The 11,066-nt window shown below is 41.8% G+C and overlaps 1 protein-coding gene across 1 annotated transcript in view; it reads left to right on the top strand.

The window, feature by feature from the left end:
* The first annotated feature begins 6,081 nt into the window (after positions 1–6,081).
* The window catches only part of PHEX (phosphate regulating endopeptidase homolog, X-linked), a 253,359-nt gene continuing 248,374 nt past the window's right edge, over positions 6,082–11,066 (top strand). The window contains exon 1 of the mRNA XM_006835574.1: positions 6,082–6,780. Within this exon, the coding sequence (XP_006835637.1) occupies positions 6,663–6,780 (118 nt within the window). The 5' untranslated portion in view covers positions 6,082–6,662. The remainder of the gene's footprint in view (positions 6,781–11,066) is intronic.

The raw sequence follows: 11,066 nt of genomic DNA, 5'->3' as shown, positions 1-11,066 counted from the left end.
CCATACTAATTCAATCTGTATGCTGAGCAAATAATCTGAGAAGCTGGATTATATGAATAAGAACATGGCTTCAGGACTGGAAGAAGACTCATTAACAACCTACTATATGCAGATGTTGCAACCTTGCTTGCTGGAAAGGGAAGAAGACTTAAAATACTTACTGATGAAGATCAAAGATCACAGCCTTCAGTATGGGTTACACCTCAATGTAAAGAAAATGAAAATTCTCACCACTGGACCATTAAATAGCATGATAAATGGAGAAAAGATTGAAGTTGTCAAAGACTTCATTTTGCTCGAATCCACTATCAAACACTCATGGAAGCCGCAGTCAATTAATCAAATGGATATTGAATTAGGCAAATCTGTTGCATGTAACCTCTTTAAAGTGTTCAAGAGCAAAGATGTCAGTTTGAGACTAAGGTGCTCCTGACCCAAGCCGTGGTATTTTCAATAGCTTCATATGTGTGTGAAAGTTGGACAATGAGTAAGGAAGACCTTACAAGAACTGATGCATTTGAGTGATGGCGTTGGAGAAGAATATTAAAAGTACCACGGACTGTCAGAAGAACAAACAAATGTGTGTTGGAAGAAGTACAGTCAGAATACTCCTTAGAAACCAGGATGGTGAGATTCTGTCTCTCATACTAAGAGCATATTATCAGGAAGTACCAGTCCCTGGAGAAAGACATCATGCTAGGTAAAATGGAGGGTCAGTGAAAAAGAGGAAGATCCCAATGAGATGGACTGGCACAGTGGCAGCAACAGTGGACTCAAGTGTAGTGATTGTGAGGCTGGGTGCAGGACCGGGCAGTGGCTCATTCTGTTGTGCAGAGAGGGTCACTAGGAGTCGGAACTGACTGGACGGCACCTAACAACAAGACTAACATTTGAGAACTACTGGTATAAGCCTTTTCCCTTCATAAGTAAGTCATCCCTTGAATAATTGATTGTGATTAACCAGAGACATATAAACTTAAATGGAGTTATAGTCTGACTAAGAGGTCAGGGTGGGTCTCAGCAGTGTAAGGATGAAGCAGGTAAGGACTAAGTTACTGCACTTTGTTAAGTGTCACACAGTGGAATGCTTTGGAAAAGGTATAGGTTTTGGAGCTCAACAGATTTGAGTTCCAACAAAGCTCTGTCATTTAGCCATCATGTGACTTTGACTTTGGGGATATTATCCTCTTTGAACTTCAGTGTCTTTAACTATAAAACCGGGCAAAAGTTCCTATACTGTTGGATTGCTGTAAGGACTGATGATAAGACATAATGGGAGAGAGCACTGAAGGAATGGTAGCTAGGTGGCCAAGGAAGTGATAAAATCATAAAGTACTCCATAAGGTTCAGAAATGAACAGGTACAATACTTGGATAGGTTGTTGTTGTTGTTAAGTGCTGTCGAGTATGTTCCGTCCCATAGCAACCCTGTATAGGGTTTCCAAGGAACAACTGGTGAGCTTGAACCGCTGACCTTGAGGTTCAAACTAACTTTCCTGTCCAGCGAATTAGCCCACAGCGCCACATCTTTCAAATTTACATATCCTTCTTAATGTGGTACTATAGGATAAGCATTGGATTGGAGTCCTGGCATGGCGTTATAGGATAAGGTTGGTGGTTCAAACCTCACTAGTCACTCCTTGGAAACCCTGTACAAGTTCACTATGAGGGGGAACCAACTCTAAGGCACTTAACAAAAACAAGCTAACCGCAAGATCGGCAGTTCAAACCTACCAGCCCCTTCTTAGAAACCCTCTACAGGGTTGCTGAGTTGGAACTGACTCGAAGGCACTTGACAACAATAAATGCTCAATTAAGGAGCCGTGGTGGTGCAAATGTTAAGTGCTCAGCTGCGAACCCAAAGATTGGTGGTTCGAACTCAGCCAGTAGTTCTTCTAGAACTATCACAGCCCAGAAAACCTCATGGGGCCCTTCTCCTCTGTCACGTGGGATCACTATGAGTTGACTGTCAACTCAAGGGCACACACCACCAACACTGTTTGGATACCAGGAGCAACAACATATCCAGGAACACTTTTGTGCTGCTCTTTTCTGTTCTCCAACTGAAGAGCTTTTTTCCCCTTACTAAATGATGGTGGTTGTTTCTATTAAGGAGATAAAACCCAATAATGAAGTTTGGTTGTTTTTTTACAAAAGAGACTTAAAGAAAGCATAGTATATCACCTTTCCTAGGCTCCAGTGTCACTTTGACAGGTGATCCCTACCATTCACTAATTACCTGAGGAAGATAAGCAAATTTTATCAAGGAACAAGGTGGAGAGACAAGAGGTTGGGATATCAAACCATTCAGGCCTTAAAATGCCTAAGTGCCGTGTGACCTTGGGCAAATCACTCACTATCTTCAAACTTCTGGGAAAGGAGATAAGAATACCTGCCTGAGAAAGGCATTAAACATACCAGATAGCCCCTAAGTAATGTGTCTCATTAGTGGAAGGGCTGGAACTTGAACCTTCCTAATCTAAAGGCCCTGCCAATAAACAACAGAGCTTCTCCCTCCCCACTAACCACCAGATCTAAATTTTCAGCATTCCTCCTACCCTTACACTCCTTCCTTCCCTCTCTCCTTCTTCCAGTGGATGGATGAGTATGTTTTTCATGATTTAAATAATTTCCTTCTTTCTCACTGAAATTGTGGCTCACATGGGGATTTTACTGCTGGAAATAAAGGAGCCAGCCCATGCAAACAATGACCAGACGCACTCGCCTTACTCAGCATCAGAATCCACTCCAGGGCAGTGGGTTGGGCATTCACGTCTAATATCAAGATTCAGCTCTAGCTATCACCCTACCCAAAAAGCAGTTTGGGCTGACATAGCTGGATAAATAATCTCACCTGTGAGTCCTACTGGATGAGACATGGAAATGCCTAAACAAGTCCCATCTTTGGGGTTTGACCCACCTGAAAACCTTCCTTTCTTCCCGCAAGCACCCATGCTTCCACGCCTTCCTTTTGGAAGTCTTCCCAACGATTCTCCTACTCCACGGTTTCTGTTTTTCTGGATACATAATTGCCCTTCTGGCTGGGTCAGACCAGTCTGGAGTCTCTGCCGTGGTTTCTTTGACTTCCTTCACAGGGTTTTGCACAGGATTAGGCACCCGAGAAATGCTCAAGAAATTTCTGCTGATTCTTTGATTGACTCCATTTAAGGCACAAAAGAATTCTGGAAGTCCCTAAAACAGACAGTTGAGTGGGTGCAGACCAACCTATTACACAGACTTAGCTTACACAGTGACATTTTAGTTGGCTAATTTTCACAGCTCTTGAGCAGTTATAGTTTTTTTAAACTACTCCCCCATTTGTCAGAATAATGACTTCTGCCCCGCCCCCATACACAAAGTAACGTGCTGTAAATTTCACTTATTTCAGCCTTAGGCAAAGAAACAACCACCAATTTCTCTGCCTATCTTAAGGCGCTCTGGTTGTGGCTATGTGCCGTGGAGTCGGTTCTGTGACACATAGCGACCCTGTACAGGGTTTCCGAGGTTGCAAATCTTTACAGGAGCAGAACGCCTCATCTTTCTCCCGTGGAACAGCTGGTAGTTTCCAACTGCTGACCTTGAGGTTCGCAGCCCGATTCATAACGACTACACTACCAGACCTCTTAAGGCGCTCTGGTAGTGTAGTGGTAACAAGTTGGGCGGCTAACCTCAAGGCTACTAATCTCAAGGTCAGCAGTTCGAAACTACTGGCTGTTCCATGGAAGAAAAATGAGACATTCAGCTCCCATAAGGATTTATAGGGGTCGCTAGGCGTCTTAACTGACTCCACGGCTCATAACCACCACCAACTACTTAGTTATGTAGTACTGTTAGAACAGAAATACCACAAATCGGTGGGTTTAGCAAACAGAAATTTATTTTCTCACTGTTTGTTTGGTCCCCGACTCTTAGCAACCCCGTATAGAGTTTCCGAGGTTGTAAATCTTTATAGGCGCAGAAAGCCTTATCTTTCTCCCTCAGAACAACTGGTAGTTCCGAACTGCTGAGCTTGAGGTTAGCAGCCTGACTGGTAACCAACCAGAGCACCTTTCCTCACAGTTTAGGAGGCTAGAAGTCCAAATTCAGAGCACTGGATCTAGGAGAAGGCTCTGCAGGAAGGTCTCTGGGGGATCTTTGGGCAGTTTGGCACCTCTCTTCCTCCATCTCTGCTGTCTTCCTCATTTGCTGAATCTCTTTTATATCTCAAAAGAGATGGACTCAAGCTATACCCTACACTAATCCTGCTCCATGTGTCCTAGTTTGCAGACTCTTGCTTTAGGCTTTTGTGGTGGTGGTGGTTATGTGCCATGGAGTCGGTTCCGACTCATAGTGACGCTGTACAGGGTTTCTGAGGCTGTAACTATTTACGGGAGCAGAAAGCGTCATCTTTCTCCCGTGGAACAGCTGGTTCACAGCCTGATTCGTAATCACTAAACTACCATTATTTCTCTGTTTTGAAGTTCTATATTTTGCCCTTGATGTTTTTTTGTTTTTTTTTTTCTTTCTGTGCTACAATTTCATTTTTGAACGCAATTTAAATCATCTCCCAAAAGGTTGAAAAATTAATACAGACAATGGCATAAAATGAAGACTGCACCTTCTAATGAGTAATTCTCTCACACCCCTCCTCTGCCAATCTCCACCCACTCCCAAGTCTTCATTTCTTCCTCTGGTGAGTAAAACAAACCTTTATTACCTTACAGTATATGAACAAATTGTATTTTCAACATCTTGAAAGGTGTTTATGACTTTTATAAACTTGTTTCCATTTGTCAATTAAGACGTTTTTCTATCTGTGTTTGCATATCTTGGTTGGGCTGGAAGGCATCATAATTTTTGTATGACAATGAATGGATCTTCACTTAGCAGCTGGGTTTTCAGGAATGAATTTGTGTTGTTAAATGAGGGATGGGTATGCTTCCTGGGAGGCTCTAGTTGCCCTCAACTTTGGGGGAGTCTCCGATCAAGGTGGGTGAAGGCTACTCCAGCTGGGTACCCATGGCCACCATTGCATGTCAGTCCAGGTCTGGAGGAAGGCACGAGGGAAGCAGTGAGTTCCCGTGTGGTGCCTGTGTGGTCAGGGAGTTTCATTAGGCTTTGGATTTGCAAAGCCTTTCCATTTCTTGGTTTTCCTGTGCCCCTAAGAACATGCTTTGGGTCTCAATGTTCATGTTTGTAAAACATTACCTTTGCCATCAAGATAGTTTATAGGTGACCGCAATGTTAAAATGAGATGTGAACATGCTACAACAAAATGTCAAGTTATTATTTGAACATTTAGAAGGAATTAGGAGGCTAACTCTCAGACAAGGAGCCATGGTGGTGCAGTGGTTAAGCACTTGGCTGCTAACCAAAAGGTTGGTAGTTCAAATTTACCAGCCACGCCACAGTAGTAAGGTGAACAGTGGGCTTTAGTGACGACTGCAGCCTTGAAAACCCTGTGGTGGAGTTGTGCTCTGTCCTAGAGCGTCTCTGTGAGTCAGCATCGACTCAATCGATGGCTGTAGGTTTGGTCTGAGTTTTACATCACTGGACAAGAAAATCTGTGTCAGATCAGTATGATCAGAATGAGGGAAGTAAATTTTCATAATTTAAATCACTATCATAATCAAAGTCATAACCATAGTCAAAGACCCAGTCATTAATCAGTTTTTCCAATGAAACCAATTGTCTTTGAATTAATCTTGGGGAATATACTGAAATGGAGACTTTTTGTAAACCCAGAAATATACTTACCAATGGCAGCCCGAGTAAGGCTTAAAGGCAAAGTTCCTGGATGTACTTTTCATCAAAAAAGGTCGGGGAAAACATCTCTTACCCTATTTTTTTGCTTACTAATAATAAGCTTAATTCATATACTTACCTGGTTTTTTGGTGCAGTTTTTAGCACCAAAAAGAGGAAGTGCTTTTTATTTTTCCTTAAAAAAGTTCTAGCCCAAAACATCAGCCTCTGTAGGTTGTCTTAATTGCTACTTTGCACTGCACTTGACTATGACTCTGATTTTTGGCACATGCTATCATACACAAAGTTCCCAAAATAAAATGCTACAGGATATCCCAGAAACTCTTAGAAGGCTTTAAAAAGGGACTCACACACTGAAAGACGATCTTTGATGAAAATAATTCAGGCCAGCTGAATTATTATTGCAAAAGAGTTACTTGATTAATTGAGATCTTTAAGTGGGTCAGGAGAATCCTTGCCACCTCACTCATCATGGTTTGGGGGAGTTTGACAAGAATCCAATTTTGATAAAGACAATTGTTTTTTCCTCCCCAAGTGAATATACATTTAAATAGCTAAAACATCTGTTCGGCAACATAGTAAAACATGTACACTCGGAACGCCTGAGAGAAGAGCCTGCCAAGCAATCAGTTGAGAGGGACTATGCTGAGGAGAGCACCAAGATAAAGCAACCACTGTTTGTTTTGTCTAGTTGGGGGGAAAGCCAAGGCAACCAATATTTTGGGTTTCTTTTATTTCATTTGTGAAGAATTATTTGAGAAAGGGTAGCAAGGGGAGAGTTCCTGACAGAAAAATTTGTAAGTTGTCCATTAGTAGGAGAGCAAGGGGACCTTGGATGTCAACCTCTCACAGACTCTTGAATCCAGTCACCAACCCACGAAAGCAACTTTCTTCGAGTGTGCCTGTCTACGTCCCTTCTGATGGAAGCAGAAACAGGGAACAATGTGGAGACTGGGAAGACGGCCAACAGAGGCACTCGGATTGCCCTGGTTGTGTCCGTAGCTGGTGCCTTGGTGCTGGGCACGCTCCTCTTTCTAGGTAAGTGTCATGCTGGAGGTCGGGAGAATTGGACATGTTGGGTAAAGTTTTTCTTTGCGCTGTTTTATAGCACAAATTGGCACACTGGCAGCAGCAATGGGCACAGGATCGGGCAGTGTTTTGTTCTGTTGTGCATAAAGTCGTTATGAGTCAGAACCGACTGGACAGCACCTAACAGCAAAAGCAAATGTTCCAACACAGGTGTAAGGATGCTTATTTGTGTCAGTAGGTGGTGCATCCTGAGTTTCTATTAAATATGCAAATGAAAACGAAGGCTTTTCTTTTAGGAAGCTAAATAAATATACCCAAGTACCAAATGTACGATCCAGAGAGTGAAGTGGGTATAAAGTGACTTGAAGTGGCGGGAGGATTCGGTTGCAAAAAAATCATTTATGCATTCCATTTAACAAAATGAATGCTTATGAATTCACAGTCAGATACTTTTTTTGTATTTTGTAAGAAAACACTTTACTTAGCATTGTGATCAAAACCATGATGGAATTTCTTTCTATTTGCTTTTGTGTTAATGTTTGCCTCAACAAATCATGAAATTTAATTCACAAAATACAAATCAGTCCTTTAAAAGGCATGTTTTGTGATATTATTCACTTTCTTTGTAATACAGTGTCTCTGGTGGGAGGAAATTTTAACTCTGCCTTTCTATGAGATTTAACAATTAATATGAGGGAAAATAAAAGTGTTCCTCTCAAGATTTGAACATTATTTTGATTGAATGATTTTAATGACTTTTGGTGAGAATGATGTATCCAGAGAGTGTATAGGATGACAAAAGCTTATTCTATGAAAAGGAATAAACTATCTTGGAAAGGAGTGAGGAATGTTCTAAACTTGTAGACATTTTGAACACTTCTCATTGTTGTTACGTGCCGGGAGTAGTCCATTCCAACTCAGCTACCCTATGTGACAGAGTAGAACTGCCCCATAGTGTTTTCTAGGTTATAGTCTTTATAGGAGCAGATGGCCAAATCTTTTCTCCTGAGGAGCCTCTGGATAGGTTAGAATCACCGATCTTTTGTTAACAGCCGAGTGCATAACCATTGCAACTCCAGGGCTCTTTGATTTTTTTTCTGTTAGACCCCTAATATTTCATTCTCTTGAAATTCACATAGGAACAAGCCCTGTATTTGGGAGATTCTAGGAGCATCTTACAATGCAATATGGCTAGGAGACATTCCTTGGCACATACAGGATGCAGGAGACCAGGCTGATTTTGGCAGAGGAAAACCAGTAATTAAACTTTAAAAGAGTTAGGGTTATGTGGCTGAAAATTCTGCTAAAATGAGCAAACCATCTTTCCATGTTTTCTGTGGCTGAAGATTTAGGAAATTAGATGTGTTTATTGCTTTCTGGTAGAACAAAACCTCCTATTCCTGCAACTGAATTAGTGGCTCTTGAACACTGTTGTGAGATTTCTCCACACTTGGGGTTTCCATGAGTGTCCTATTTTGAAATACAAAATGGGAAGAGAAATTATATGGGCATGCCAAGGGAGTACATGCTATGTGCAAAATGACTACAAGGTTAGACTATTTATGTTTCACAAACACTCCCAAACTGAAAAAAAAAAATCCAAATGACTATTGTGTATATAAAAATATGTACTCTTTTAGTGATGTGATTGCTGCTTGAAATCTCTTTGAAAGTCCACTTTTATGATTATATTCTGAAGTCCTGGCTTGTTAGTGGTAATATTCTCAATGGCAGCAAATGTTTGTTCATTGAGGGAAGATGATTCTTTGGAAAAGTTCTAAAGTTTTGAGAGCAGAGTCAAATTCATCAGTTGGAGGCAGCACTGGTTCAGTGTTTGAATTCTTGCCTTCCACGTGGGAGATCTGGATTCAATTCCTGGCCAATGAATCTCAGGGGTAGCGACCACCTGTCTGTCAGTGAAGGCTTATTTGTTGTTATCATACTGAACAGGTTTCATTGGAGCTTCCAGACTAAGACAGAACAGGAAAAAAGACCTGGTGATCTCCTTCTGAAAAATCAGCCAGTGAAAACCATATGGATCACTGTGCATAGGGTTGTCATGAGTCAGGTGCCCACTTGACAGAAGGCAGCAAGCAATTCTTCAAGCCACGCTATACTACGCTTGTATATGAGTAAGGAGGCTTGTGTGAAATAGGGAAAGAAAAAGCTCTCTAGTGGGCGCAGTAATCTGATTCTTAATGAACTCTCTAAGATATTATAAAGAGGACATGAAGGGTGCGGCCTCTCTACTGCCTTGTGGATTCAAAGTGTGATCTGTGGAGCGGCAGCATCACCTACAGCTTACACTCCACTTCAGACCTACTGATCTAGAATCTGCATTTTACCAAGATCCCCAGGACAATTCATTTGCAAATAAAAGTTTGAGAAACATTGCTTCCGGTGGCCACATCCATTTCAAAGTTCAGTACCCAAACCAAACCCTTTGCTGGTGAGTCATTCTGACTCATAACAACATATAGGACAGAGTAGAACTGCCCCATAGGGTTTCCAAGGCTGTAGGAGAAGCCGGAGAAAGAGGAGGCTGTCTGTTCCTGTCAAGTGTTCCTGTGAGCTAGAATCAACTTGATGGCAGTGTGTTCATCTTTACAGGCGCAACCTGCCATGTGGTTTTCTGGCCAAGTGCCTGGTGGGGTCAAAGACTGGGAGCTTTGAGCCTCTAACCTTTCAGTTAGCAGCTGAGTGCTTTAAGCACTGCTCCATCAGGGCTCCAGTTCAGCTACACTTACTTAAAATGAATGTCTCTGCAGTCTTTCAGTCCCACCTGGCTCCTTCCACTCTTCATTGTCTAGTGCCCTCAGCTCTACCCTCTACCTGGCACCTAGCAAAGTCTTTGTCTGAAAACCTCTTGAGACCTCCATCTCTTTATGACATTATTCTGGTTAAGTACCATCTTCTTCCTGACTGATTTTTTTTTTTTTTTTTTTGCCAGTCCAAGTTCAGTCCCATAACATATCTGCAATTTCTAGCATCCCTCTATACCTCTTTGTATTTTAGACTCGGAGATAATCTCTTTTCTAAACTATAGTCCTTCAACAGTGAAAAGTTGGTGGTGGTGTGTCATCGAGTTGGTTCGGATCCATAGTGATCCTGAATAGGGTTTCTGAGGCTGTAAATCTTTACAGGAGCAGAAAGCCTCATCCTTCTCCTGAAGAATGGCTGGTAGTTTTGAACTGCTGACTTTGTGGTGAGCAGCCTAACTTGTAACACTGCCAGGGCCTATAACCAGTTTTCCTCCTCCTTCCCCTCCCCTGCCCCCTGCAATCTGTCTCTCTAATGCAGAGGTTGACAAACTTTTTCTGTAAAGGGTCAGAGAGTAAATATTTTCGACTTTGGGCCACAATCTCTCTGTTACGCCACTCTGCTGTTGTAGCGATAGCCAAAGAGAACTCAAAGACTGGGAACACATTTTTTTTGGCAATGACATCAAACAAGGGACTAATCTCTAAAGTGTATAGAAAACTTCTCAACAAGAAGACAAATAATCCAATTTAAAAATGGTCAGAAGACATGAACAAAAATGTTACCAAAGAAGACATTCAGGTAATACATATGAAGAAATCCTCATGATCATTAGCCATTAGAGAGATTAAATCACAACAATGACATATCATCTCACCCCAGCCTTGATAGCAAAAAAACAAAAACAAAACACCCCTCCCCCCGAACATGACAAATGCTGGTGAGAATGTGGGAAGACTGGAACCCTCCTATGCTGCTCGCAGAATTATGAAATGGTGTAACCACTGTAGAAAACAGTATAGCACTTCCTTAAAAAGTTGCAAGTGGCAATCCCGTATGACCCAGCAAATGAGAGTCCTGGTGTGGTGCTGTAGGATAAACACTGGAACGTAAAGTTGGTTTGAACTGCAAGGTTGGTGGTTCAAACCCACTAGCCACTCCTCAGCAAACCCTATATAAGGTCACTACGAGTTGGAATTGACGACTCAGAAGTTAACGATAACAGGACCGAACAGTCCTTCAACTTGGTGTAGATCTTAGAGAAAAATGAGTTGTTCGTATCCATGTTCATCACAACACTGTTCACAATAACAAAATGATAGAAACAACCTAAATGTCCATCAACAGAAGAGTAGATAACCAAATTTTGGTACATACACTCAGTGGAATACTACACAACATTAAAGAATAAAAATTACTCTGAAAACACTTTTTAACATGGATTAACCTGGATATCATTATGCTGAGGGGAGCACAGTGACTCGCTCTGTAGGATAAGCACTGGACTTTGAACCATGAGGTCAGTTGTTCGAGCC

The sequence above is a fragment of the Chrysochloris asiatica genome, unplaced genomic scaffold, assembly GCF_000296735.1.
Source record: "Chrysochloris asiatica unplaced genomic scaffold, ChrAsi1.0 scaffold00018, whole genome shotgun sequence".
NCBI classification, from domain to species: Eukaryota; Metazoa; Chordata; class Mammalia; order Afrosoricida; family Chrysochloridae; genus Chrysochloris; species Chrysochloris asiatica.
This window is presented reverse-complemented; position numbering and strand designations above follow the sequence as displayed.